At 39.7% G+C, this 27,579-nt stretch overlaps 2 protein-coding genes across 3 annotated transcripts; one reads left to right on the top strand and one right to left on the bottom strand.

Annotated features, from left to right (window-relative positions):
- The first annotated feature begins 1,072 nt into the window (after positions 1-1,072).
- LOC147180517 (ras-related protein Rab-11B) lies at positions 1,073-8,560 on the top strand. Its single transcript, XM_086072755.1, has 5 exons — positions 1,073-1,316; positions 3,470-3,665; positions 4,021-4,214; positions 5,728-5,808; positions 7,957-8,560. Exons 1-5 carry the CDS (start codon positions 1,277-1,279, stop codon positions 8,100-8,102), a joined length of 657 nt encoding a protein of 218 aa, XP_085928881.1. The 5' UTR covers positions 1,073-1,276; the 3' UTR covers positions 8,103-8,560.
- Positions 8,561-8,775: 215 nt separating this feature from the next.
- Positions 8,776-20,868, bottom strand: LOC147180516 (E3 ubiquitin-protein ligase MARCHF2-like). Of its 2 annotated transcripts, none has more exons than XM_086090715.1 (5): positions 20,464-20,868; positions 14,422-14,689; positions 14,141-14,336; positions 12,359-12,568; positions 8,776-10,562 (listed from the first exon to the last, which is right to left on the bottom strand). In XM_086090715.1, exons 2-5 carry the CDS (start codon positions 14,604-14,606, stop codon positions 10,407-10,409), a joined length of 747 nt encoding a protein of 248 aa, XP_085946841.1. In that variant the 5' UTR covers positions 14,607-14,689; positions 20,464-20,868; the 3' UTR covers positions 8,776-10,406. The 2 variants fall into 2 exon arrangements, with proteins under 2 accessions (XP_085946841.1, XP_085946850.1); XM_086090724.1 differs by lacking the exon at positions 20,464-20,868 and adding an exon at positions 17,929-18,088.
- Positions 20,869-27,579: the final 6,711 nt, after the last annotated feature.

Raw genomic sequence — 27,579 nt, 5'->3', positions numbered from 1 at the left:
TTGGAATTTAGATGTTTCTGGGGTTGGTGAAAGATTCTGGTTTGTAACTCTGTGAGTAGTGGTGTCTGGTTGGTGCTGGATTTCACTTTATTTCATCTTTCTTTTCTTTCATCCTTCCTCTGGTCTCCTGACAATTTCATGACTCTTGTCGGGATTCTGTAGTATTCAGTTAAGCACAAACTCACACGCACGCACATACACACGCACACACAAATGTTGACATGTTGAATCGGTAAGATTACCGAATGAACAATACTGCGCTTATTCTCCCCCCAAAAATAGCAATTGAACTCTTCATGTACATGTATGTGTGTGTGCTGCGTGAACGAAATATTCGACATAAGGGGCCACTTTTGTTTTATTTGCTGCAAAAAATCTATTAAAAGTATTTACTAAAATTAATCAGAAAATATAAAACAATTCACTAACATTACTATTAGTATTGCAATAAGATTACTAATTATCATCATTATTCTTATTGTTAAAGAAATAAAATTATTTTTAATGAACATTTTAAGATTTTTTTATTTGTTTTAACTTTAAAATTCTACAACCACAAACATTATTTAGTGGCCCTTTTGGTATAATAATAATAATACATTATCATTTTCAATTTTTATTATTTCTGCCATTTCTTGTTTATTAGCAAAATACAGTGCAAGAGATGTAAACGATTTACAATATCATGAAAAAGAAGCATATGATCAAATAAAGATCGTATATTTTTCTCTTAAAGGTCATTTATGTAAAACACCAAAATTGTGTTACTGAAATATGAAGTGATTTGCAGTAATGTACTACATTTTGCAGTGTATTGATAAAATGACAAGTCAATTCAAAATGTAAACAAAACTCATAAAACTAACGTGACAACTAAAACAATGAACATTAATATCCAGTCAAGAGACTTAACCAAACAACCAGACACAAACTTCCTATAACAGCCTCTTAAAGTGATCTTTTGGAGGGTTTTTGTGTGGCACAATTGTAAGCTCACTCCTGCATTGTTGTCATTCGTTGTCTGCGGTCTGAGGCAGCATCGGCGTGTCAACGAGAGGCGCGCCTCCTGGAGGAAGATATTCGTATCGCAGGGACTCCTCCCTCTGCAGAGTTGGTAGTTGCTGTGCCTTCCTGCAGCGCTGACAGCAAGCATTGGCGCATTTCAGTCCCTCCGCTAACCTTTGCCATATTTTTAGCTTCTTTTAAACCCACCTTTCCTTTCCATACTTCACACATCATCCTCCGGGGGACAAGCGTCGGAGCGGCCTCGTCTAGAATGGGGAACCGAGACGATGAATACGATTTCTTGTTCAAAGGTAAAGGAGAGAGAGAGAAAAAAATGATCGCGTTTCTCTTTTACACCGGTTCATACAGTCATTGCTTTGAAAAGGCGTTTTTAGCCTTTCGCTGCGTCCGTTATGCAGATTAGGACAGGTGAGAATTGTCCAAGTATTTGGGCCTGTGTTTATGTAAGGCCAGAATAATGATCTTAAAACAAAAAACGCTGTCAGTACAACATTTCAACGCCTGCAGCTATGTTTCTAGGTAGGGTGCAACACCCTATTTGTTTGTAGGCCTATTAAACTTCTGTGTATCCATAAGAGTGATTGCACGAGAACCATTGACCAGATTTGACCGAAACCTCCAGCAAAATTCGATGTTGGGGCCCTCTATTTCTGCCAATCATATCAATTGTTCATCATTTATTGTTGAATTTCAACAAAAGTACACTCCAAGAGTGGACTGGGGTTGATTTACACTTAACTGTGGGATACGGAACTTCATCTAAGGCCATACAACAACAGCAACAACAACAACAAAGCGCAAGAATAAATCAAATTATAGGTCACCAGTAGCCAAAAGTACCACACGAGGAGCCCGCCGGGTGTTCTATAAAATAGGTCGCCAGGAATGAGACATTGTGACTGCCTAGGAATGTTCCAGGATGATATCATTTGAAAATGTAAATGTACTTCCAGAGAAGCATTCATTTGAACAATAGTGCTTGCTTGGAGGTGGCAAAAATGGTTAAGCAAAACTCTGTTGACCTTGTGGTTTAAGGAGATGCTTAGTTGGCTTATGCCTTGGGCTGGCCTCCTGTTCCAGCCAAAGTACCTCCAGCTCAGATGATGGTCCTCAGGCAGATGTTATTGACACAAAGAGCCTCATGATTTAATGCATTATTCGTGCTGATGGATCTGCTGTTTATCTTCCCGGCTCAGCTGGATCCAAAATGCCTCTTTGATGGTCATATCAGCTCCTGTGGCACATTAACATCCTGCGGGGCGCAGGAGCCAAAAGGCTATTTAGATGTAACAAAGTCGCCTCTGTGGGATGAATAGTGCATCTGCCGGAGGCGAGGGCTCCCCTCTCTCCCTCTCCCTGTCTGGCCGAGCCATCGTCCCGAGCCGCGGAGAAACAGGAAGGGCAAGGCGGGCCGAAACTGTCGATTCAGGTTTTGGTGGAGCCTGTTATCGGCTTCCTGCAGCGTGTACCAGAATGGTGTCAGCAGGGACAGAGTTCGGCTCTATTTCCTTTGTGGAGGAGGAGAAAACACAAAGGCTCCACCTCTGTTGCTGTGTTGTATATAGGAGACCCGTGCCCCATCCTGACTCAGCTCCCAGGACTGTCTCTGATCCTCACAGGACTTCAAGACAACAACAAGAGTCTTTATTATCAACTGTATTGACAATTCCGAACTTTCGGGCATTTGTGATGTTTCCGCAAGCAATGCAAATGCAAATGCTTCCTTTACAAAGTGAAAACTGCATATTGTATTGCTGTTGCCTGTGACTAGCATAGTAACCAGACATATTGTTATAGTAGTCAAACATTTCATCACATTTTGAAATCAATATAATCCTCACTCACCACATGTAAAAATTCAAAACGTTTAGTATTCTGTCTACTCCTCAATGCTGCTCTTTTGTTTGTGCTTACTTGTTTTGTTTCTGTCTGTCCATCTATCCAGCCATCCAATAGGGGTTGAATCAATTAGTCGACTAGTCTATTTTATTACTCCGTGTCGTCATTTAACACTTTAAGTCGGTTAATCGTATATTTTGGGCATTTTTTCTTCCAGTTGGCTAATTTACAGTGAACTAAAGTTGTGGGAAAGCGTAGCTCGCTAGCTAGCTAGCCTGTTAGTCTTGCTAGCTCCAGTCCAGCCATTCACCTTCACCGCTAGTCTTAAAGATTCATATCAGCGTGAAGTAAAACTCCATCTTCGTCACCAAATTATTATGTCTAATATTGCACATGTTAATAAGATGAGAGAAATTGTGCTGGACTCCCACTAATTACAAAAACAACAATTAGCATAATGGCGAGCTCTATTTTTAATGATTAGCTTTTTATTTGTTTATATGCCTGTCCATTGAAAAACATATATGTGGCTACAAAAAATCTTTAGTCGTTCAATCTCTACTTTCTATCTAATGCTTGACCTTGCTTTTCCTCTCTTCTACAGTGGTGTTAATTGGGGACTCGGGTGTCGGTAAGAGTAACCTGCTCTCTCGATTCACACGAAATGAGTTCAACCTGGAGAGCAAAAGCACCATCGGTGTGGAGTTTGCAACACGCAGCATTCAGGTGGATGGCAAGACGATAAAGGCTCAGATCTGGGACACTGCGGGACAGGAGCGCTACCGAGCCATCACCTCGGCGTGAGTCCATCTGGAGTTCTTTGAGTTGAGCTGGCATATTGAACTTCCAGTGTTCACATTTAACACACCTGCTCCACATTCACATCTGAGACCTTGTAACTTGAAAAAAAATCAAATGATACCGGGTAGGGAAATGACTAATTAGGTCCAATTAGGACTTTTTCCACTAAGGGGTGGACTCACTTTTGTTGCCAGTTGTTTTGAGTGGACATTAAATTGACACTGTTAGACAAGTTATCTCATGAAAAAATATATATACAAGAAAATCTTGATAAAAATGTACTCACTTTTGTGAGATACTGCGCATCTTCGTTCTTGACGTCATCCCGACTACCACCCGCTGCGTCTTTCACAGATACTACAGAGGGGCCGTGGGGGCGCTCCTAGTGTACGACATAGCCAAGCACCTGACCTACGAGAACGTGGAGCGCTGGCTGAAAGAGCTGAGGGATCACGCTGATAACAACATCGTCATCATGCTGGTGGGCAACAAGAGCGACCTACGCCACCTGAGGGCCGTGCCCACAGACGAGGCCCGTGCCTTCGCAGGTACGCAAACGCAACAAAAATGTATCAGCACTTGGTTCGCCTCCTCCGAGCTATTGGAAAGTGGAGCTGAATTTGTGTCAGGGTGTAACGCAATCACACATCTCGCACCTCACTTGGACCACGCATTCAAGCTGCTCGGCATTGTCTAATTCAGCAAGTATCCATTTTAGCTGTGTGGACAAGAAATTGAGCTGCAGGTTTGGCAGCAAAATGTGAAATATAAGTCTATCTGGACAACAGTTCATTTTTAGAAATAGCATGAGAATAGTTGCAATTCTGTTATTTAAAGGGATACTTGACACGTTTAGCTACTTTCAACAGTAAGGCGATAATATTTTGTCTATAATTAATGTGATAACATCATTATTTTTCATGTACAACTAATGCCTTTAAAAACACATTTCGCCACTTGCTGTCGACTGAAAATGACATCACACGTGCTCAGGAAACAGGTAACGGCCAATCATGGATCAGTTTGCTAAGGTCACATGACCAAACCCACAAAACAGGTGAGCCGTGATTGGTCGTTACCGGTTTCCTGAGCTCCTATGATGTAATTTTCAGTCGACAGCAAGTGGCAAAATGTGTTTTTAAAAGTATTAATTGTACATGAAGAAAATGGCTAAATGAGTCATGTATTCATTTAAGGTATAAGGTACACTTATACAGTATACCTTAAGTGCTATTTATTTAATAGTGTTTACCACACTTCATTGAGCCACGGCATATAGTTTGTCACAAAAAAAAATCATAAAAAGTATATCCATACCGATGATCTCTGCTCAATTTACTCACTACTGCCATCTAGTGCAAGAGCACTGAATTGTGGCCTGTCATACATCGCTGGCATCGATGAACAGTGTGTACCTTTTCCAGGGTCATTAACTCATTCACTTCCATAAATTCATAAAAATAAAAATAAAATAAAAAGAGATTATTAAAAATTAGGGGCAAGAGGCGATTAATTCAAAAAACATTTTTTATTAATCGCATGACTTTACTAGTTAACTCACGATTAATCACAAATTTTATATCTGTTCTAATTGTACAATAAAAAAACTGGAGTGTCAGGCGATTGAAGTTTTTTTATCGTAATTAATCGCATGAGTTCACTAGTTACCTTGCAATTAATCACACATTTTATATCCGTTCTAAATGTACAATAAAAAAAATTCTAGGTTTTCATACTCAACAAAAGTGGGAAAAAATGTTAAACTAATAGAAATAGTTAAAATGAATTTTTGACGTTTATAGCCGTCAATGGCAGTGAATGAGTTAAGGTGGTTTCCAAACTGTAATAGTAATATATGTAAAATAAATAAAAAAATAAACTCCCTGAGCATTTGCCCAAAGAAATTTTAGTAACATCTCTTCTTGAACACAATTAGTGGAGTATAACAAACCTTGACCTTGACCATCTGTAATCCATATTACTTTATGAATCATGAGCTATCATAACTGTTTTTGTTTTGTTTTCAGAAGACTTACTGTGTCCTATGTGTTTCCCCTTCAGAGAAAAACAACCTGTCATTCATAGAAACTTCAGCCTTGGACTCAACAAATGTTGAAGAGGCCTTCAAGAATATCCTTACAGGTATGGTTGCGGATTCCATGGCGTTCCAAAAGTCGCTATACACTTCTCATTTTTCATTTTCATTTTAGGTATGATCTGAGCAGATGTGAGGCCAACAGCATTTGATAGCTTAGGTTTTGTCGTTTTGGGAAGCAGTTAATTTCCCTGTCAATTGACATGCAAAATAGCCGCCCAGCGAGACGTTTTTCTGTCTCCAATTGCAGTCCAATGCCAGGTAGAGAAGTTCTAACACGTATGACGTTTTGCCTATAGTAGCAAAATACTGCTCTAGTCTATCCGTAGGGCTGCACTGGCATCAACAAAATGCGATTCAGTGGATGCTTCGAGGAATAACAAATCTTTACTTTCCGATTACGATGCTCAACATTGACATGAGTCGAGAGATACGTTTGTTTAATCTCTGTGATCAGGGAAAGCAACCGACAATTGTCAAACCTGAGTAAAATCAAATCCTTCTGCTTGTCGTTTGGTGTGTCATGTCCAACACTTCCCAAAAATGCCACTAGACTTCAGTCGGGGGATTAAAAAACGTCTTGCCAGGTGGCAATATTGCAATGCGCCGCCAATGTCAATTGGTGAGCAAGTGAATGATGTGATTGCAAACGGTGCAAAGCCTAACATGTCAAATGTTGATGGCCTCATGTGACACGTCTGTCTGAATGACACCTGAAACCAAATAGAAAAAAGGAAGCGGAAGTGTATGGTGATTTTTGAGACGCTTCTATTATATTTTGTATCAACATCACTAACTGCTAAAGTTAGTGTTCTCACACCTTTCAATCAAAGGGTCATCTTTGACAATATATTGTAAACCAAGAGTTTTCAAACATTTTGGGCCCGGGATGCCTTACAAGGGAGAAACTGCGGACCCCGGTTTGAGAAACAATTTGTAAATATTGCTGGTGCACATTTGCCTTCTCTGCCTGTGCCCTCAGCTCAAGACGGCAGTTATTTTTTGACTGTCTTTTGTGAACAAGGTCACCCGAGTCAAGGCCAGAATGTATACTGTAATGCCTTTCTCCAGTTTCTCCTTCATGATCCTCCTGCACAGCAGCCTATTATTGATCATTTTCTCTTGTTTCCCCTCTAGATTATTAACAGGTGTACAATGAAGATCACCTCCAGAAAAATATTTCTTGATTCAATTAAATGCTCACTGGTTTCTTGTTACATCCCATCCCATTTCAAACGGGCAGTTGTCCAACCCACTTTGAAGAAAGAAAAAAAAATCTTGAATCCTGATCCTTAATTTTTTTTAGTAAATGAAGTTGCACCTTTTGTGTTGAAAATTTTAGACAAAATTGGCGCGAACAATTTTTTTTTTTCAGTATTAGTGTGAGCCAGCTAACACCAAATTTGACACTCTCTATTCACACTTGAGATATTGTATAACATAAGTCACATGACCGCAATAATGGCTAAATGTGGACATTTTCACTTGGGGGTTTACTCACTTCTGTTGCTCGTAGGGATGTAACGATATCCAAACATACATATGATAAATATGCTATGAACCTCACAATACAATAAATATATTGTGGGGATGTTAGCGATATATATAAAAAAAAAAAAGAAGAAGCTCACGATACGGCATAAAACTCACAAACATGGTATGTTGTTCACAATATTGTGTTCGGCTGAAGTGGGTGAAAAGTAATGTTTTGACAGATATGTTAAAATATATTTGCTGGTATGACAAATTTATGGGCGTGATAACTGCCACAGTGGCCAAAACATTCCTAATTAAAATTTAATTGAATAATAAACTAACCACCAGAGAGTGCTAGAGCTGCATAAAAGCAATACAACCTTTTAATATCGTGGCAATTTTAACATTGCGATATTGCCTTTGTTGTTGCATCCCTAGTTGCTAGCAGTTTAGACATTTAAGGCTGTGTGATGAGCTATTTTCAGGAGACAGTAAATTTACACTGCTATACAAGCAGGGCACTACTGCGGACATTTTCATCAGTTAAATGATTTGTTTAGGCAGGTATTGCAGTCAGATTTGTTTTTATCTATTTTTTTTGTCTTAATATTAGCAATGGACTTTATGAATCCTCTCTGTACTGAGGGCTTTTTATGTTCTGTCAGTTTTAAGCGGACACTCTACAGTCCACTCTGATCATTATTTTTGCTCTGCCACAGAAATCTACCGCATCGTATCGCAGAAGCAGATCGCCGAGCGGTCGGCCCATGACGAGTCCCCCGGGAATAATGTGGTGGACATCAGCGTGCCCCCGACCACGGACGGTCAGAGGGGGAGCAAGCTGCAGTGCTGTCAGAACCTGTAACCCCGGGCCAAATGCTGCTCACTTTTAGGGCGGATTATGAATTGGGATCCAGTGCTGGCATGCGACCATTTTCCTGGGCTGCGATGTAGTCTGAAATTGGCTTTCGATCCGGGGAACCGGTTCACGATCCCACGGAAGGATTTGATTTTAAGGTGTAATCTGACCCAGTTTCAGCCTGCTACAGTACATTCTAGTGCAAAAGCTGGACTGCTGGTACCACGCAGGTGTGACTTAGCCATGGTTTTATCGTAATCAGGAAAAGTCCGTCTCTGGTAGATGTTTGAGTGGTACCAGCACTCCGTGTTTTGCAATCCACTTCTCTGTTCAGTCATCTCAAAAGTGGTAGTGACGCTGCTGATGCTTACTTCCTGTAAAATATTGTTTTTATGTTTATTATTTTGATAGCGTCTGCTCACATACATTATATTAATGCCATGAAAATAAATTTTACAATATTATGTGGTTGAGATGGTTTTTTTTTTCATTCCTTAAGTTACTGAGCGTATATATACACATATATATATATATATATATACACACACACACACACGAATTTTGGCAGTTTTGGTCCTCATTAGATGAACTGCATTACCGAATAATTGTTGGCAACAACATCAATAGGAAGACGAAATCAGCGTTCAAGTAGGTAAGAACACATTTCACAATAACAGTCTGGGAGTCCCTCAAGTTTTATTGCACAATAAACCAACTTTCCAGGGATGCAGCAGGAAGAGTAGGGTAACACAAAAAAATACTCTATTTTAGTACTGCTGCTCAAAAACCTGACAATTACTGTGGCACACTGCAAGCATCGAGCATCGATAAATTAGTTTGTCCGTATTTCTTCCATTTAAGATGTGATCTTCTTTTGAAATGGGACATTTTTACTAGTCAAGTAGCTCAATTATAATTAATGAATGGTGCTTTCAAAGTGAAGTAAAACCACAGGCATTGTTCTTTATGACAATAGTTTCAAGTGCACCCAAGTATGCACAATTACTGCACTGTTGTTGAATGTGTGCAATTAGCATCTAATGCTATGATTGACTAGCAGGTGTAAGATTGTTGACCTAATTGACAAGAATATTCACAAATACCTTTCCCTTCCCCCCCTCTCCCCAAATGATAAACATAATACACAAGATGTAAAACCATAAAAAGCAGCCGTTTTTAAATCTTAACTTGGCTTGCTTGAACATCACTGCAACATGTCTGACAATAAAGGATTGTAATGTGCAAAATAAATGTCGTGATGGGAACTTCATAAGTAAGAAGATTAGTAAGATAAATGAAAAAAAATAAGGGAACAAGTGATTGTGATCACATTTTGGTACATAACATCAAGGGTTAAGATCATTACACAAATGAAAATTCCTGTAATGTTTAAAAGCCATATGCAGACGTTTGAGGGGCTTTACAAAAAACGTGGGAAAGGGTGTTTACTGCACCCGATGCCACAGGTGGCGCTGTTTGTCTCAAAATGTATTTTGCACTTACTGCTTCACATCTTAAAACTTGCTTTCAACAATGGGAAACTTTTTTCAGTGTTTTCTTCAATCTTAAACGCTTACGAATTGTCAACATTCAAGTGCTAAAGGCTTTACTGTCCCAAGTTTTTTTTTTTTTTTTTTAAATACACAGCAAGAATCAACACTTACTGTAACACAAAGGTTCAATTGGGGAATAAAAATACAATTCGAGATGAACCCTCCACTCATTCTGCAAATGTCTGTAATACCGGGCATAGATTACCGACTAATAGTTCAAAACTCAGCATACTGTAAATTATCCCAACTGAAGAGTCGGGTGGTAGCATAAGCTAAAGGTTGCCCCTCTTTTTGAAAACGGCTAAATACATTGTGAAGGTGCGTGTGGGGAATTACAGGTAGTGAATACGTTTCATATTATATTGTCGTAGCATGCTGTCAGCTATATCCTGCTACATTAGCTTGTGTCTTAGTATTTCATACCTTTGTCACAGACTTAAGGCCGGGCTGGTTAGTCCATCTTCATTGTTCGTTGTTCGTTGACTTCTCAGCACCAGCAGTCCAGACAAGACGTTATTGAAATCACTGGTGACTCTGGCAGGAGTTCATCCTCAAACCACAGCTGTGGCTCGCCAATACTGTAGTTTACATCAAGTGCTTCAATACAAAGACAAAATTGGGAGAAAGTAGTCATCCCCCTCTCAGAATGGTCCATATGAAGTGCAAAGGTTCATTAATATGATTTTTTTGTGTTTTGTTTTTTCTGAGCGCTTCGGCTGGCTTCATTTTAAATATTTCCCTTGCCACAGAGTCACACTCATACGATGGTCTCATCAGTCATTTTCTTTGTCGACTTGGTCGGCACAGAACTTTGGGTGGTGAGTGCGCCTTTCATGTCAGGCATGAGCAGACGCACTTTCTGATTGGTCCTCCTCCACTCCGAGTACAGCTGACAATGGTATCGAAATGACACCTGGGACAAAACGTCACAGAGGACAACACTTCATTACATTTTGTACATATCTATATTTACCATAAGTAAGTAGCTGACTTTCAGTTCCTACATTTAAGACCATATTTGTACTTTCCACTCTTTCATTTGTTAAAATAGGTTTGAGGCAAAAATACGGCGGAAAAATACAGAGACAACAGCGGCATGGAGGACACTGAACCAGGGAGCTTTAACATCAATGATGCAACAAATTTGAAGAAGCAAGATACAGGTAGTCCTCAACTTACAAACACAATGGGTTCAGAGAGGTTGTTTGCAAGTCAAATTTGTAAATCGAATGACATTAAAAATATTGTTTTTTTCTAAATTAAATTTGATCCCAATTTTTTAAAATAAAATAAAAATATGTTTAAATTTTTTTAACCAATTATATACTTTACATATACACTTTCTATACAGTGCAAATAAAAAACAACAACAACATACATTTAAATTACATCATCCTTCCATCCATCATCTGAACCACTTTTCCTCACAGTACATTACATTTTTACACAGTACAATGCAATAAAAACAAAAAATAAATATGCTTACTGTACATAAAAGGTGGAGGAGTTAATGAGTTGAGTTCATGTGAGGCAAAAGGAGTGGAAGGCATTACAATGTATTGGGTGTAACAATCCCAGGAAGCTATGTTTTCCGACTGTCCCTGAAGTGCACATGAATGTGATTGGCGCGTATAAAGAGTCAAAATGGCGACCGCCGAGTCAGCTGGAGCTGAAGCGATATTGTACGTTTTGCTACTACGCCGATAAAGAAGATGACTGAGGGCTGCTTTTCATGAATATCCTCCAGGAGAGCCTCTAAAATGTACTCACAGTGTGGCGCCAATATCGAGTGCATGCGCCGTGGCCACTGGCCGAGGCTTCAGGATGTGCTGTTCATCGCCGGACAGAGAGGTACAGTAATTTCTGGACTATAAGCCTCTATTTTTTTCACTTGCATTCGACCCTACGGCTAATACGAAGGTACGGCTTATCCATCAGATCACAAGGGGGCACCACAAGCGCAGTACAATACCAGTGTTTCCCACACCATGTTAATACTTGGGCGGGCCACCCAAGAAGTTTTCAAGACAATTTTATAAAATATATGACCCCCCGCCCCCAAAAAAGTTTTGCGACCAGATATACAGAATGTAACATTAGTTCGCCATCACGACGCAAGTAACAGGACTGAGAACCCCCCCCCCCCCCCAAATCTGTGGGAAACACTTAATACTGTACCATAATGTATGATGTGGCGCGTACTTAAATAGTAACTTGCGTGCAAAATAAAGCTTTTATGGACATCAGTCAGCCTTTGTTCATATCTACGAATGTTTGTAACGCGGATGTTCGTAACGAGAGGACTACCTGTATTCCCTATGATGTTGTCGACTGTAAGAATGATTTGTGGTGAATGCATCTTTTACCAGGGTAAAGACAGTATTTTTATTTATTTATTATTTTACATTGTACTTACATTTCAGTCTGAAGTAGGTAGGAATGGGCCGATATTAGATTCTGATGGTACCGTGAGCAAAAATATTGTAAAATATATTTCCTTAAATATTTGGGTAAATAAAAACTGCATTTTCCCCATTGAACACGACATTTTGTTTTTCAACAAAATAGAATATTTGGCACATTAAGAAATGTGTACTATGTTGAGTTGAAATAAATAAATGTTAACATTCGTCTGTTTTACTGTAATTCTTCTTAGTAAGTCATTGTCCGATCATTGGAGAGTTGGACAAAACAAAACGATACACTTACCAGTGTCCAGAGGATGTAGATAGTGAAGAGGGCGATGGTTAGTGCAATGAGGCCGACAGCCTCCAGTCTGCTCTTGAGCTGCAGGTGGTCCTGAGCACCCCTCAGACACAGCCAGCCAGAGATGGCCGCCAGCGGTGTGATGAGCAGAAAGCAGGCCATGTCGCACAAGAGAGTCCGCTTCTCGCTGCGGGGGCCTGGGTCCTTCAGCCACTGAAGAACATGAAAAACCAGGAGGGCATTAGTCAACAAAATCTCATCTGTAAACAAAACATGAAGACCGGATCCAGTTTTAACATTATCTCCATTTCCAACACAGTTGATGACAAAGCAAATAGTTTAGGGTTGTCAGGATTTTGGGGTGGTCCACGGCCCTGTATCCCACTTGAACAGATCCGCCCCTGTATAGAGCAGCTCTCTACATTCAGAACAGAAACAAGAGAAATTTGCAGTATGATGACAATTTTTGAAAGCAGCGTTTAGTAAATTGGAGGTTTGAAACTGTATTATCTTCATTCACTGGGGTGTTATGACATTTGTAAATACAGTATTACAGCTTCTTTATAGTTTGCATATCTAAGAAAAAGCACTATATTAAACCAATTTATTGCTACTAGTACTAGTAGTAGCTGTCAGGAGCTTGGCACCTATGGTTCAGGCCTTGTCCTATATCAGTGGTTCTTACCTTGAACTTGGCCATTGAGTCAGCCTCAGGGTTGGTGTACCGCCACATTATTAAACGGAGTGCATGCATGTGGCAGTAATTAAAATGTACATTAAATGAAAGAAAAAGCGAAAGACTGAACACAAATACCCCCCAAAAAGAAGTAAGGTAAGAAATTGGACATAAAAGCACAAAATGTGGATGCATAATTATGCACTATGACTGTGTCAATTTGTTTTTATTTATTTATTAACTTCTGGAACCTTAGACTAAAAACCGTCACAGGAATGTGAATGTTGTGATTTGCCTGAATGTTATTGCCACTTTATTTACATAGCGCTGCAGTTGTAATTGATTTGAATTATTATTTATTGTTTTGATCAGGACATGTTCAGTAAAATATACATGATTAATGTAACTGCATTGGATTAAATTATAAATGGAAATATTCATATATTTACTAATGCACCAAGTAAGAGAAAGAAGTTTCTACTATTTGCAACATTGGTACTTCCGAGAATGTCTGCCAAATAAAAGTAAAATTGGTACTGCATGAAATCCTTAACTGAATTGAAAAATCGGGCCCTTCTGAATCGGATCGATTTTGGAAATCTGAATCGATACCCAGCCCTACCCTACACTGTCCTGTATGCTGCAGGTCACGCAAAAAAAATTGATGGCAGGCCACATATGGCCCGCGGGCAGTAGTTTGGACATCCCCGTTTTAGAAAGTCTGAAAAAAAGTGCTGTACATCACTAGTAAATAGTCCATCACTTTCATCGTATCGTAATAAATTTACAATGTGTTAATTTGTTTTTCTAATAAATGTAAATGTGTTTTAAAGGTTTACGTGCATTCAAAAAGTGTGGGAGGGATAAGACCATAACAATAAGCATTTTATTTGGTCTCCATATTGGAGATTTCCACCTATTGCATGTAGGTCTTGAACATATTGCTGGCATTGGGCTGAAACCTTGTACCTCCAAAAGAGTTACTTTTCAGAAGACCCCAATACAACCGCACGTAGAACGACCAATAGTACAGATTTTCGAGGAAAAAAAATTAATATTACTAAATTGTACATTTTTGCCAGCGATATAACATCCAAAATCTTTCTGACCTGCGTGAGGGGTTGTGGCCTCCGCTCGATGGTGAACTCCGTGTGACACAGTTCACAGTAGCTGGTGTTGGAGGACGACAGCCACTTCTCCAAGCAGCTCTTGTGCACTTTCCCTAGCGTGCCAGTGCATTCGCACGGCGAGAGCAGCGTCTCCCCTCCACCACCCTCGTGGCAAATCCGGCACATGCCTACATCGCTGTAGACACATTTGACAAGGCAAGCGCTGTTAGAATGAAATAATCAAGACATTCATTAAGTTGCCGTCACGTCCCACCTCTTACCTTTGCAGGCTCACAGCTTTAACAATGGTGGAGAGTGGGCGGCCATCTTTGGCCGTAACCTTGGCAATGTACTGGGCCTGTGCAGTGGAATCAGACTCTTCCGAATCCTTAGAGGAGTCGGATTCTGCGGTCCCCGAGTAATCGCACAGGGAGCCAGGTAGGTGGCAGCATCCTGATGAAGACATGGCTCAGCTGCGGATGACAGGGAGGAAGACGACAGCACAGGGGACTTCTCGGTTCAAAACCCGGTTCGTAGCCTCTTGTCCACCTACAAATCAGAAACATGGAAGAGATGATATTAACAAATTAATTGACAAAAATAAATAGACATTTCTCTCTCTATCCACCCAAAACTCACACATAACCTCGTAACTGTCATGATGTGTGACATGTGAGACATCAGCATGAGACTTCCACAAGTCAGGAGGGACCTGAACTTATCTCGCCAGATTACAGTTTGGTGTATTTTGCTTTGAAGCATAAAGGGAAACGTTCTATTACAAATCACTCACATAATAGGCAGCCATTCCCACTCACACATTTGGTCAATTTAGAAAATGGGTTTTTGTGGGAGTACGCTAGGAGTAAAAATATAGGACAGTTGTGGCTTTTAATTTTAAATTATACAGTCAGTTAAGTACGTTTCCGGGTGTACCCCCCCCCCCCCCCCCCGCCTACTGCCCGAAGCCAGCTGGGATAGGCTCCAGCACCCCGTGACCCTTGAGAGTAATAAGCGGTTCAGGAAATGGATGGATGGATGGAGTTAAATACATTTATAAACAACTGCGGATGCGACAATTCAATTCAGTGTTGTTGCTATTAAATTTTGCTTAATTTGGCCAAACATGATTTGGTTACTACAAATTTGTTTCATCTCTGCCGGTGACATATACAGAAGTGTCATGCTGAACAATTAAACGCTCTACCACTAGATGGCAGAATAAAAAAAAAAGTTTTTTCTAACGATCATTATTTCAGTACTGTATATCTTTTTGTGACATTCTCGTTTGGTAGTGTGATGTGAGTTTTCTAATGTAAAATATGGGCCTGGGGTGAAGAAGGCTTGGGAAACACACATTTGTTTAACCTCACAAGCCAGATTTATAATTGTGATTCACTCAAGGGAGTTCCTCACATTACCAATCTGGGACTTCACTCGGCAGATCCGTTCGGGAAAGGAGGGACTTGGTGTACAATACGTCGAGCTGATTGGGCGATGCGGCATCTTTGCACGTTTGTTTTGACCAAACAAGGCAGCGGATGAAAATGTCGTCTTGATGGGGCGATGTCTGGTCGGTGCTGGATTTCACTTTCCTTTCCGTTCTTTGATCCTTCCTCGGGTCTCCTGACAACCTCACGACTCTAGCTGGATTCTGAAGTATTCGGTTTAGGTGAACGGTATGGGATTTTTTATAGGTTTTAGGTGAATTAATGAGTACACACTCACACATATGCACACACAAAAAAAAGGGGGTGGGGAGGAGAGTAAGAGCGAGAGAGAAATGATGATGACATGTCGAATCGGTAAGATTACCGAATGAACAATACTGAGCTCTCTTCTGAGAGAAGAAAAAAAAGAAAATGTCGTCTTCCGTCTCGTCTTGGAACACAAACATCTTTACCAGATAAAAATGCATGACGCGCCCCCCACTGTTCAAATTCAAGGAGACTGAGTAATTCTGCGAGAACAGAATTAATTGCAGCATCCATTCGTCTGTTAGGTTTTTTTTTTTTTTGCACTGGCGTCAACGTCTTGCATGGAACAGGGAGCATTTACGCTGGACCAGAGACCAGTGGGCCTCAGTGCTGTTCTCTGATGAAAGTCGATTCACGTTGAGCAGAAATGATGGCCGCCAGCGATATTGGCGACGTCAAAGAGAGCGCTATGCATCAGCCACTTTTGTCACCAGACGAGCTTTTTGCTCGTGTGGGCAGGTGTGTCCAGTCGGTACAGAACTGCCCTACACTTTGTGAATGGTACAGTGACAAGACCATACTACCAGAATAACATCAATAATCCAGTGGTTGTGCCCCTACACGGACAACAAGGGCCCAATTTCATCTTCATGGACGACAATGAACCCAGTTCATCGAGGTGGCATCATCAGGGAACAGCTGTTGGAGACTGGTTGCATTTTCACAAGACCTGAATTCTATTGAAAACCTGTGGGATCAGCAGAGTCGCCGTGTAGAGGCTAGAAACTCTGCACCCCAGAACCTCAATGACCCGAGGGCTGCCCTTCAAGAAGAGTGGGATGCCATGCATCAATGATGCGACAATGAGGAGTAGACTCGTGAACAGCATGAGACGTCGTTGGCAAGCTGTAACTGATGCTCAAGGACACATGACGAGTTCTTGAGACATTGGCATTTTTTGTTGTGGTGTACCCACCATTGTTGTTAACTTTCCTTTCAATTAATTGTTTGAGATGAGGAAATCACCAGCGCATCCTTTTTAAATGTCCTTCTTTCATGATATGATATCACTGTAGCGTGAACTATTGACCTTTTCAATGAATTTCACCTGAAAGCCAAATATCTCTAACTTTTTGTGAGTAGTGTTGACAGCAGTAACAAATGCTCTCCCCGCTCAGGTACAATCAGGTATAATCAACAAACTAAACAACCAGGTACTATTAACGTGCATCCATTATTGCTTGCACTTTTTGTGACACTGCTGTAAATGTACAGTATGCCTTGCCACAAAAGAGGTAGACAAATGATCAAGTACAAACCGCTACAAGTACATGCTGTCAAAAAAACTAAACCTACTATGTATTTATTTGTCCACTGGTGTCACATGATTACATTTCAAATATGAACTACAGGACTTACAGTAATCTTTCCCAAGTCTAACGCACTTTCCCAGCCTCCTATGCAACGTAATATGATTTTTTTTTTTGCTCTCACGTCACCAATGTTAAAAAAATAATTTCAAAAATTAGGCAGAATTTTATCAATGGTAACCAATATTTAGCTCAATACCCTTGGAATTTTGCACATGTATACTTGGCATGTTATTGCAGTCAAAAACCAAATATTGGCAACATTCGGGTTTTCAAAGGACATGTAAACATGCGTTAAAAACTTAAATACCTTCCCCCAAAAATGGTACTCACTTGTTTTGTCACACAAAATAAAATCATTTGGCTCCGGATAAATTTTTTTAAGTACTCTCCATCTACTTAAAATATGTTTCAGAAATGTTCATTTTGACCTTAACCTGAATATTGACTGCATGTAAGCAACACATAGTCAGAATCTGTATTGATTATTGGGGACCAGTGTGGTGGTTTACCAACACCACCGCATGAATCTTGAAATGGGAAGCCCGTAGTATCGTCCCCATATCTGCTGATTTCAGTATTTCCCAATTAAATACGTCGTCGTGAGCGACTTTCAAAGCAACTCCTGTTTTAACGGTGACGTGAAAGTTGTCAGTGATTCAGTTAAGCTCTCATCGAGAATATCACTCCTTGTTGAACAATAATGATGATATGCAAATACTTGCAACAAGTTGTCCAGGACCACCGAAGCAGATTCTCTGATGTGAGAAAGAACACACTAGGCTAGCTATAAGTGAGTTTTATGATATATTTGTACCATATGGCTGACAATACAACTAATGATCACTAAAACTGCTCAAAATGACACTCCTTCCTCTGGCATATAAACTTCACAAGCTTGTTTCTTTCTATGATGCAATACATACTACGTTGTTCACCACAGGACCACCGTGCCTTTGAAACACATTAACTTTGTTATTAAAGTAAAAACATTGAATGTTATTTTTATGGTGCAACAGTGTTGATAAATGGTACAATCTGTAAAAAATGTACAATTAGAATTACAATTGTACGGCACAGAAATGAAAAGCTTTTGCTTCTGGCTACCCTACACCCTTTCGGTTGTATATTTATTAGTGCTGTCAAAGTTAAAGCGTTGTTAACCAATTCATTAAATCAAAAAGAAATGTGCACATTAATCATGTATTAACGCAGATTAATCCCACGGATGGTTACGTTAAAGGTAGCGTAGGTTGTGTTTGAGCAATAAACATAACTGTATGCATTAAAGTAAAGCATTTAATAAATGTTTGTGTATGACATTAAGAATATTTGTTCATGTCATACTATTGGGGTCATTTTTGCCCCCCATTTTAAATTACCCAAGTAAATGAACTGATTAGGAAAAAGTGTGCAGTGGAACAAAATGTTTTGAAGATGTCCTTATAACATTAAATGTCGAAAGAATGAACACACAATAGGTGCTCTTCAAAATTGGCACGGAATTTTTTTGGGGATAAAAAAAACATTTTTATTAAGCGATTAATCAAAATTCTAAGATGTGATTAAAAAATTTAATCATTTGACAGCTCTAATATTTATGTATGGAATTTGTTTTCGATCATGTTGAATTTTTTATTTATCTTGCCAATGAACCGAATAAAATTTTCATTCAATTTGAGAATTATTAATTCAAATTTTAAAAAGCCTGGAGTATCCTGTAAATAAGATAACAGGTGTCAAACTCAAGGCCCGGGAGCCAGATGCCCGAGAAAGCAAATCATCTGTGTTGACGTAATGTTTCTTGCAAATTGCTTTCACTTTTAACAGAGATATTGCAAGCATTTTTGTACCCCTCCCACTTTAAAATAAATTGAAAACTAGTTGAATGACTACTTACTGGCTTCTGAAAACTAGTTAGCAATCAATCTGTCGTGTATACAGTCATAACGGCCCTCTGAGAGAAACCATAACTACGATGTGGCCCGTGACAAAAATAAGCTTGACACACCTGGCCGAGATCCGTGTATCTCAACATTATTGAGTGAAGGTAAATATTTCATATTGAAAAAAAATCTCATGACAAACCACCTAGCAAAACGATTCACAAAAAGTGGGCATACAGTAGCGCTGTGTATCACAATACGTATCGCGATACACATATCTTGAAACGTCCTCTTTTCACGTATCCTGATATTTTACTTGACATAGTTTTTTATGAAAACCACCAACTGATATTTTTATTATGCTGGATGGCAAAAAATATATATATATATTCTAATGTTAACCTAGCGCTGTGCCTGGTGGAAATGTGTGTGCACTGCATAGCAAGGAGCAGCTTTCAGAGACAAACCAGTAAACTTTATGAATTAATGTGCAATATCGATTCTCACGCCTCCATATCAATGCGTATTGTAAAAAGGCCGACAAATATATATTCCTGTTATCAATTATTTTAAGCACACCCCTAATATAGAGGTTAATTACGTACCTTCTCTCATCTAGTGTAAGAACATTTGATTGTTTTGCCTGTTATTATAGCTGTATACAATGTTACTATTGGCATAAATTAACCAAAACATTGTTTTTATTAGAAAGTCATTGTTAATGGTCAAAATAATTTACAGTGGATAGGCACACCTGATGATCTCTCACAGCACACTGGTTGAGAATAACTGATGCACAAACAATTTAAATTGTTTACAGAAATATCTCATATCAAAGGCCTTGAGCCACCTCTCTAGATAATGTACAACAAATTTACCATTTTGCAGTCTGTTTTTAATCGATATAAATGTTAGGATACCAATTAGTGTTAAGACCTACCTAATACATTTAGGTTGTGAGAGTTGTCGATTTTTTGGTTTGTTGACCCTAAATAAGACCACCCTATTGTTTCAGCATGAGAGACATTTACAAATAGAAATCAAAGGCGGCATTTAAAAAACATATTTTTGTTTGCTTGCTTGCAGGTGTCGACCGTTTATAATCAAATTATATGGAAATGACCCATATAAATACTACGGAGGGTCATTTAAGTGAGCTGTCAAAAATCCAAGTTTTACAGGAGTAGACGCTGGGTGACAGCCAAAAGATTTGACTAAACACGACCGTCAGTGTCAATCAACTGACGACAAAGGCTAAGGCCATTTCTCTCCATGAAAACTACACCGAGCGCTCAAAAGACTCGCTAATTATGTATTGTCTTTGCCAATAGACGGACACGTAGACATGGTGCGAGTTGAAATTCACTCACCGAACAGCCTTCCCTTTTGTCGCTCGGCCTTGGCTTCTGTGGGAAAGCAAAACACAGCAGACGACGAGAAGCTAACTGGTCAGCCCTAGCTGCAAAATATGACATTGACATCGAACCAAAAGCGCTTAATGAGAAGGAACGCGAGAGACGAGCACGCGCACTGCGTCACCGCCATCGTCCGTTGCGTGTTTTCCCCTCGGTGGTTATCGTTTAAAACGTGTAAAGGAAAACGGAGGTCTCTCCCAGGATTACCAGACAAAGCTAGCGTGGCTAACGGGCTAGCATCGGGCAAGCCTGAGCATCCTCAGCTGTGCGAGAGGGTCACGTGACGCGATGCTGCCTTTGCGGTCGTCCGTAAATGTGGCTTGTTTTAAATTACACGGGTAGTCCCGAAGGAGAGTATTTGCAGATGTTGGTTTTTTTCTCTTTATAAAATTTCCAGCCACGTGAGAGGAGATTATAAAAAGGGCGTGTCGTCGAGCACGTCATAATGATAGAATATTTGCTCTGATGATGTAAGATGATGTAAATGCTCGAAGAAAAAAGTGACAAAAATGTCTACGGTGTTGTGGACTTTTTTTTCTTAATTACATGTGTATAAAGACAAGTCGCATTTACAAAGTCACTTTTGTCTGTAAAAATACAAAAATGAAGTTGGCCCCTGTAAATATCAGGCGTCATGGCAATTATTTCTGTGTACAGTCCAGTTCAGAAAGGACTTGAAAATAAATGTTTGTAAAGCTAAAACTGACGAGAAAACAGCAATTTTCTGTAAAAATAAAGAAACTAAATCCATGTTGTAAAATAAATTCTTTATTTTCTTTAGTGGGCCACATAAAAGTGCCCGGACGGATCTCGCAGGCTGGACTGTGGAATGCAATGTCCAGCCACGCATTATCAATCGATCTGGTTCTGTAGACTTCTAAAAATAATTTGTCGCTATACCAGTGCCACCATCATGACCAACGTTAAATTATACTAGTGTAATAGGCCCAAGTGTTCATCAAAATAAAAAAATAAAACATTTAATATTATTGAAAGACACTACACCATTATGCACAGTTTGAAAATGAACACTGCACTTCAAAGTAAAACACAGTACTCCCATCCAGCCATTCTATGAACGGCTTTTCCTCCCGGAGGTCACAGGCATGCTGGAGCAATAATTCAATTCAAGTTTATTCCATATAAAAGTTAAATAAAAATTGTACCTACATAAAGGTTTTTAAACAAATCGTTCTTAGAGACAAAATGTATTGTCTTCAGGATCAGAGCCTGAACATTTTCAGTGACGTGGTTATAGGTAACACAACGACCACGATGGGGGGTCGCAACTCAGAGGTAGTGAGGTCTGTTTTGGCTATGTCGTACATTTTATTTAACTGTGACTGTGGATGGTATGAAAAATTACTTCTTGGCCTTGGTGATTGTGATTGATGAGATGTGAAAGTCATATTTTTGCTTAATGCTTACTACAACAGTCAAATATTTTACTTTTTATTGTGCATGAGTGTGATGTGCGCTACCAGACCATTTTGATAACATACAATTCCGATTACTTTTCAGAATTGTTTTTAATACTGGTACCAAACTTTGTGCGTCCCCCCCCCCCCCCCCTATATGTCCCAAAAAAGCGCATGACAACAACTCAGTATTTACTTATTTAAATATATTTTTTGTTCATAACATATTAGTGATAGCAAATTATATTACTTAATTTTTATGAAGGGTATGTAGGGGTAAATCTCTGAAGGAACACTTAAAAAATTATATAACTTCATCCTAGATCATTACATGCAAAACAATCAAAAATGAATACACAATTAATTAACATAAATGTGATTTATATTATATATGAATGACTTCAACAAAATGACAATTTACTTTGTCAAATGATCCATACCTATGGTGACCGTCACCGATCAGAATCAGAATTCCATGTTTACACACAACATGGGGACTTCCTGTTTGAAGAGGAAATCAACCCCAACATTTTCTGGACAATAATATTTTCTATCATTCTATGATCTCTCCTCATCTTGCGGACATCAGATGACCAAACTCAGAAAACAGGTGAGGCGGGATTGGTCGTTACCTGACCCCTGAGCAACTATGTCAATTTCAGTCGACAGCAAGTGGCAAAACGCCTTCTGACATGGATAAAAACGGGTGGCTTTTTTTTTTTAAAGAGCTCAGTATTGTTCATTCGGTAATGTCATCATCATAGCTCTTTTTTTTTTACATGTGGGTGAGTATGTGTACGTGTATGCGTATGTGCGTGTGTGCGTGCGTGCGAGTGTGTGTGTATCCGTTAGTTCACCAAAAACTTATTTTAAAAAATCCCATACCGTTCACCTAAACCGAACACCGCCGTCAGGAGACCCGAGGAAGGACCAAAGAAAACAAAGGAAAGTGAAATCCAGCACCGACCAGACACCACCCACCGGGCCACCAACCAGAGTTCTTCACCAATCCCAGAAACATCTAAATTCCAACAAATCAGGGAGACCTCAAGAGACCATAGGAGAGACTGAGGAAAGGAAGGAAGGACAGACGAAGCAGAGTGAGATCCACAGACACTAGCCTCCACCGAGTCAATGACCTGAGGAGGAAGCAGATTGTGTCTGAGTTTCGATAGATGCTGGTGTGGTGGATCTGGCATGCATGAAAATCTCCACCAAAGAGGGGAGCCGTCGATCCCTGCCAGGACAGAGCAAGCGCAACACCTCAGGGGCCCCCAGGCCGCGGCAGCGCCAAAGGACGACCCCCGGGCCCCGCCGGGGCCACCGGTTGGAGAGCAAACCCAGGAGCAGGAGCGCCCCCCACCCCAACACGGCCCGCGCCCCCAACCCAACGCAGCAGGACGGGGCACTGCCCCCGCTACCTCCCCCCCGCCCCCCCATCCACCCCAACCCAGCCCCAGCCGCCCCCAGGCCCCCAGGCCCCCAAGCCCCCAGACAACCCCCACCCCCAGCACCCCCCCCCAACAAAGCGGGGGGCAGATATTGAGGCAGATATTTTATCCATTAAAATGTGATTTATGAGGAGGTTTGTTTATTTTTCCAGTTAACAAGAATTGTTTTTTTTGCGATAGTAAGGGCTACAAGTGTAGATTGAAATTGTTTATGTGGTAAGTCAGTTGTTGTTAAGTCACCTAGCAAACACAAGTTTGGAGAGAACGGTATCCTACAGTCCAAGACAGCGGAAAGTTTTTCTAAGACTTTAGTCCAGAAATACATAACCGGAGTACATAACCATAAAGCATGCAAATAAGTGTCTGTAGTGTTTTGTAAACACTGGAGACAAATGTCGGAGTCTGAGAGTCCCATTTTCTTCATCATATATTGAGTAATGTATGTTCTATGAATACTTTTATATTGGATACGTTTTAAATTTGTGTGTTTTGTCATTTTAAAAACGTTTTCACAAACTTGAATCCAAAAGTCAGATTCCGGAGCTATAGACAAGTCTGTTTCCCATTTTGAGATGGGTAAAGACGTTTTATCAGTATATGAAAGTAACTTATATATTTTTGAGAGTTTTTTTGTTGTTGTCGGAGAAAGCTTGGTAATATCTTTAACTAAAACAGGCGGATGGAGCGTACCCCGAAGTGTTGGAATTTGTTTCTTTATCATACTTCTAACTTTTTATTTTGTATTTTTGGAGCAAGGATGTATGTGATATAAACATATTATCTGAGAAGAGATGGTGGAGATGTGTAATTCCTTTCTGCTCCCACACATTCAAATAAAACGATTGGTTGTTAATTTGAAAGTCGGGGTTATGCCATAGGGGAGAAAGCCCGCTGGGCTCCACTTGGGCTTTTGTCATTTCTAGTGCCTTCCACCAGGCAGTCAGGGTGGCGGAAATCATTGGATTTTTAAAGCAGTTATGTCGCTTAATCGATGTTGTAATAAAGAGTAAATCTAGGAGTCTGAGGTTATTACAATCCTTCTGTTCTAGTTCCAGCCAACAGTTAGTATCTCTATTGGGTTGTGCCCATAAAATAATATATTGTAGCTGGTTGGCTATATAATAGTGCATAAAATTTGGTGGCTCTAGACCTCCTTTGGATTCATTTTTCTGAAGAGTAGATAGACTAATCTTTGCTTTTTTTTTATTCCAGTAAAATTTTGTAACGGCCGAGTCCAACAACTGGAACCAGTTAGCCGTAGGGTTAAATGGAATCATTGAGAAAAAAATAGTTTATTTTGGGTAAAACTTTCATTTTAATAGTGGCTATTCGTCCTATTAGAGAAATAGGAAGATTATTAAAGGCGCTCCAAGTCACTATAAATGCTATTCAGAAGTGGAGTAAAGTTTAAATGAATTAAATCAGTTAATTTAGGTGAGATTTTTATGCCTAAGTATTTTAAATTACCTATAGGAAATGAGTAGTATGGGTCCTGGCTTGCAGGGTTCCATGAATTTTCTGTAATAGGTAGAAGTGTTGATTTTGTCCAGTTAATAGAATAGTCTGATAACTGTGAGAATTTAGTTATTAAGTTAAATACTTCCCCTAACGAAATAGCAGGCTTTTCTAAATAAAGTAAAATATCATCGGCATATAGATTAATTTTATGTTCTGTTACCCCAGAGTGAATTCCTTGAATCCTTCTTTCCTGGCGTATGGCTAATGCAAGCGGTTCAATAAATATTGCAAATAATAAAGGGGACAATGGGCATCCCTGTCTTGTGCCTCTCCGTAGAGTAAAACTCTGAGATATAATCCCATTAGTAGTAACTGTAGCTTTAGGAGAATAATATAATACTGACACCCAGTGAATAAATGACTTCCCAAAGCCAAATTTATTTAAAACAGCAAAGAGGAAGGACCAGTTAACTTTGTCGAAAGCTTTTTCTGCATCCAATGATATAATAACTGCCTTTTTATCATGCCGCTGTGACATGCTAATAAGGTTAAAGAGCCTCCTAATATTATTAGTAGAGTGACGATCTTTAATAAAGCCTGTTTGGTCGCTATGAATGATTGTCGGGATTACTGTTTCTAGTCTGGATGTGAAAGCCTTAGTGATAATTTTAATATCAGTGTTAATTAGTGAACATCAGTGTTAATTAGTGAAATCAGTGTTAATTAGTGAACGGGTGGCTTTTGCTGCTTAACTCATAACACATAACTAATCAGAATTGACCATTCCGAACATCTGGGTATTTTTGATATGGCAACGCAATGCACTGCGTCCTTTACACGGTGAAAACAAACGGCGTATTGTATTGTTTTTGCCTGTGGCTAGCATGCAAACTAGGCAGATTTTACAGTAGTCAAACAACATTTTCAAAGGACGGTGATGGTCATTTAACCGAGTGCAGCACAGTCGTATTTAAACTTTAAGTTCAACATATTTGAAATGTTTCCAAACAGTATTTATTAACTTTTATGTGAAATGAATCATTCTTTATAATTGTTCTTTTTATTTTTCCATATTTTGAAGCACAGTGTTAAAGTTTGAGAACCACAGAGTTGAACAATATCTATTTTAGTCACATCTGCCTTGACCTCATTGTATGCCTTCACACCACCTTTATTCCCTTTGAACCCAAACGCTGATAAAAAAATACACTCTCACGCTGCACAACAGTGCACATGCCACATGCACTCCCACATGCTAGCATACATGCGTGTTTGCGCTTAGCCACCCTGCTCCTCTGTTTGGTCAAAGTTCAACGGGAATCATGAGATACTACCTCTCTGGCGAATATCATGAGACATTTGTTAGTGGACTTTAACATGGACTGAAGGGCACATGTACACGCGAGGCGTTTTCACATGAAGTATTTAGGACGAATAACCGATGAGATCACTATTACCAATCAACCCGAACCAAAAACTTTTTGCTTGACAAAAATGTAACAGATTTTAACATTGTTCGCCACTGTTCATCGGCCGTCTGATGCAGAGATATCGTTTTAGACAGTTTTTCATTTTTTCTGTGTTTCTGGGGGTGAGCGTTCACTTCCAATGAGCGTTCTCTGACGTACTTTGGCATGGAGCAGTCGCCCTTCCGCCATTATATAAGAACGTAAATGCCTTTGATCATTGCAGCAACAGTCCAGCGTAACTGCAATGTGCATCTAGCTAGCTAGTTAGCGGCTGTTATGCCTACACCCCAAAAACACACCTTTCTTTCACATAGTCTACTGATGTGGCTGCTTTAGAGTGCCTCGTTGTCGCTCGTGAGTGCGTTGTGGAATAGCAAAATGGGGGATTAAAAAAGAAGAAGTCCAACAGCCAGGATTGGACAGAGGCTTTGCGCTTGCGTGGCTGCTTTAGAGTGCCTCATTATCTTGTGAAAAATGATCAATCTGATTTATTTCGCCCACCAGTCCTTTTCAAATAGGGGATGTGATGAGAGGGTGTGTGAGTGTGGGTGGGGGTGTCAGGTTTGTGCACGTGTGACCCCAGGGAGTATGTTATGGTTTTGTTTTGTACTCGAATAAAGTTTAATGGCACATCCACTACAATAGGTGGCAGTGGCGCTCTCACGGTCAGAGAGTGCACAAGGAGTATTAGGTCCTCTGCAGAGACATACTTACAGCAATTTTATAGATGAATGATACTATTTATAGTCATGGCAGAAAGTTGGGGAGGGGGGGGGGGGGGTGAAATATTTTCTTCCTCCTGGGGGTGCATAACAAAAACTAATTGAGAAGCACTGCTTTAAGTGTATATATTTTTGTGACTCAAAAAGTTGGTTTTGTGTAGGCGTAAGAGGCGTAATAGCATACATTTTGGTATTTGATTGTGAGTTGACAGTTGATCTTGGCATTTAAAACAGCTTGATTTTCCCGATTTTGAGGCCTTATTTTATATACCGGGCAATTAAAAAAAAACATTCAAATGAATCAGCATCGTTAACATTCTTCTATTTGCTGTGGCGAATTTAGAAGACACATTTATTTAAACATTCTTTTTCTCGCCACCAGGTGCTGAATATGGCTTCATATTACAAGAGTGAAATACGTGACATGCACGGATAAAAAAAAAAATTCTGGCACATTGATTGGATATCTAATTCCTCCAAAATATCTCAGATTTAAACGAAGATCATGAGTCAGTAATGGCTTTGGACATTTGAAAAAAAAAAGAAGGAAGAC

The sequence above is a fragment of the Leptonotus elevatus genome, chromosome 1 (assembly GCF_054856555.1).
Source record: "Leptonotus elevatus isolate MCC_2025b chromosome 1, RoL_Lele_1.0, whole genome shotgun sequence".
Taxonomy (NCBI): Eukaryota; Metazoa; Chordata; class Actinopteri; order Syngnathiformes; family Syngnathidae; genus Leptonotus; species Leptonotus elevatus.
This window is presented reverse-complemented; position numbering and strand designations above follow the sequence as displayed.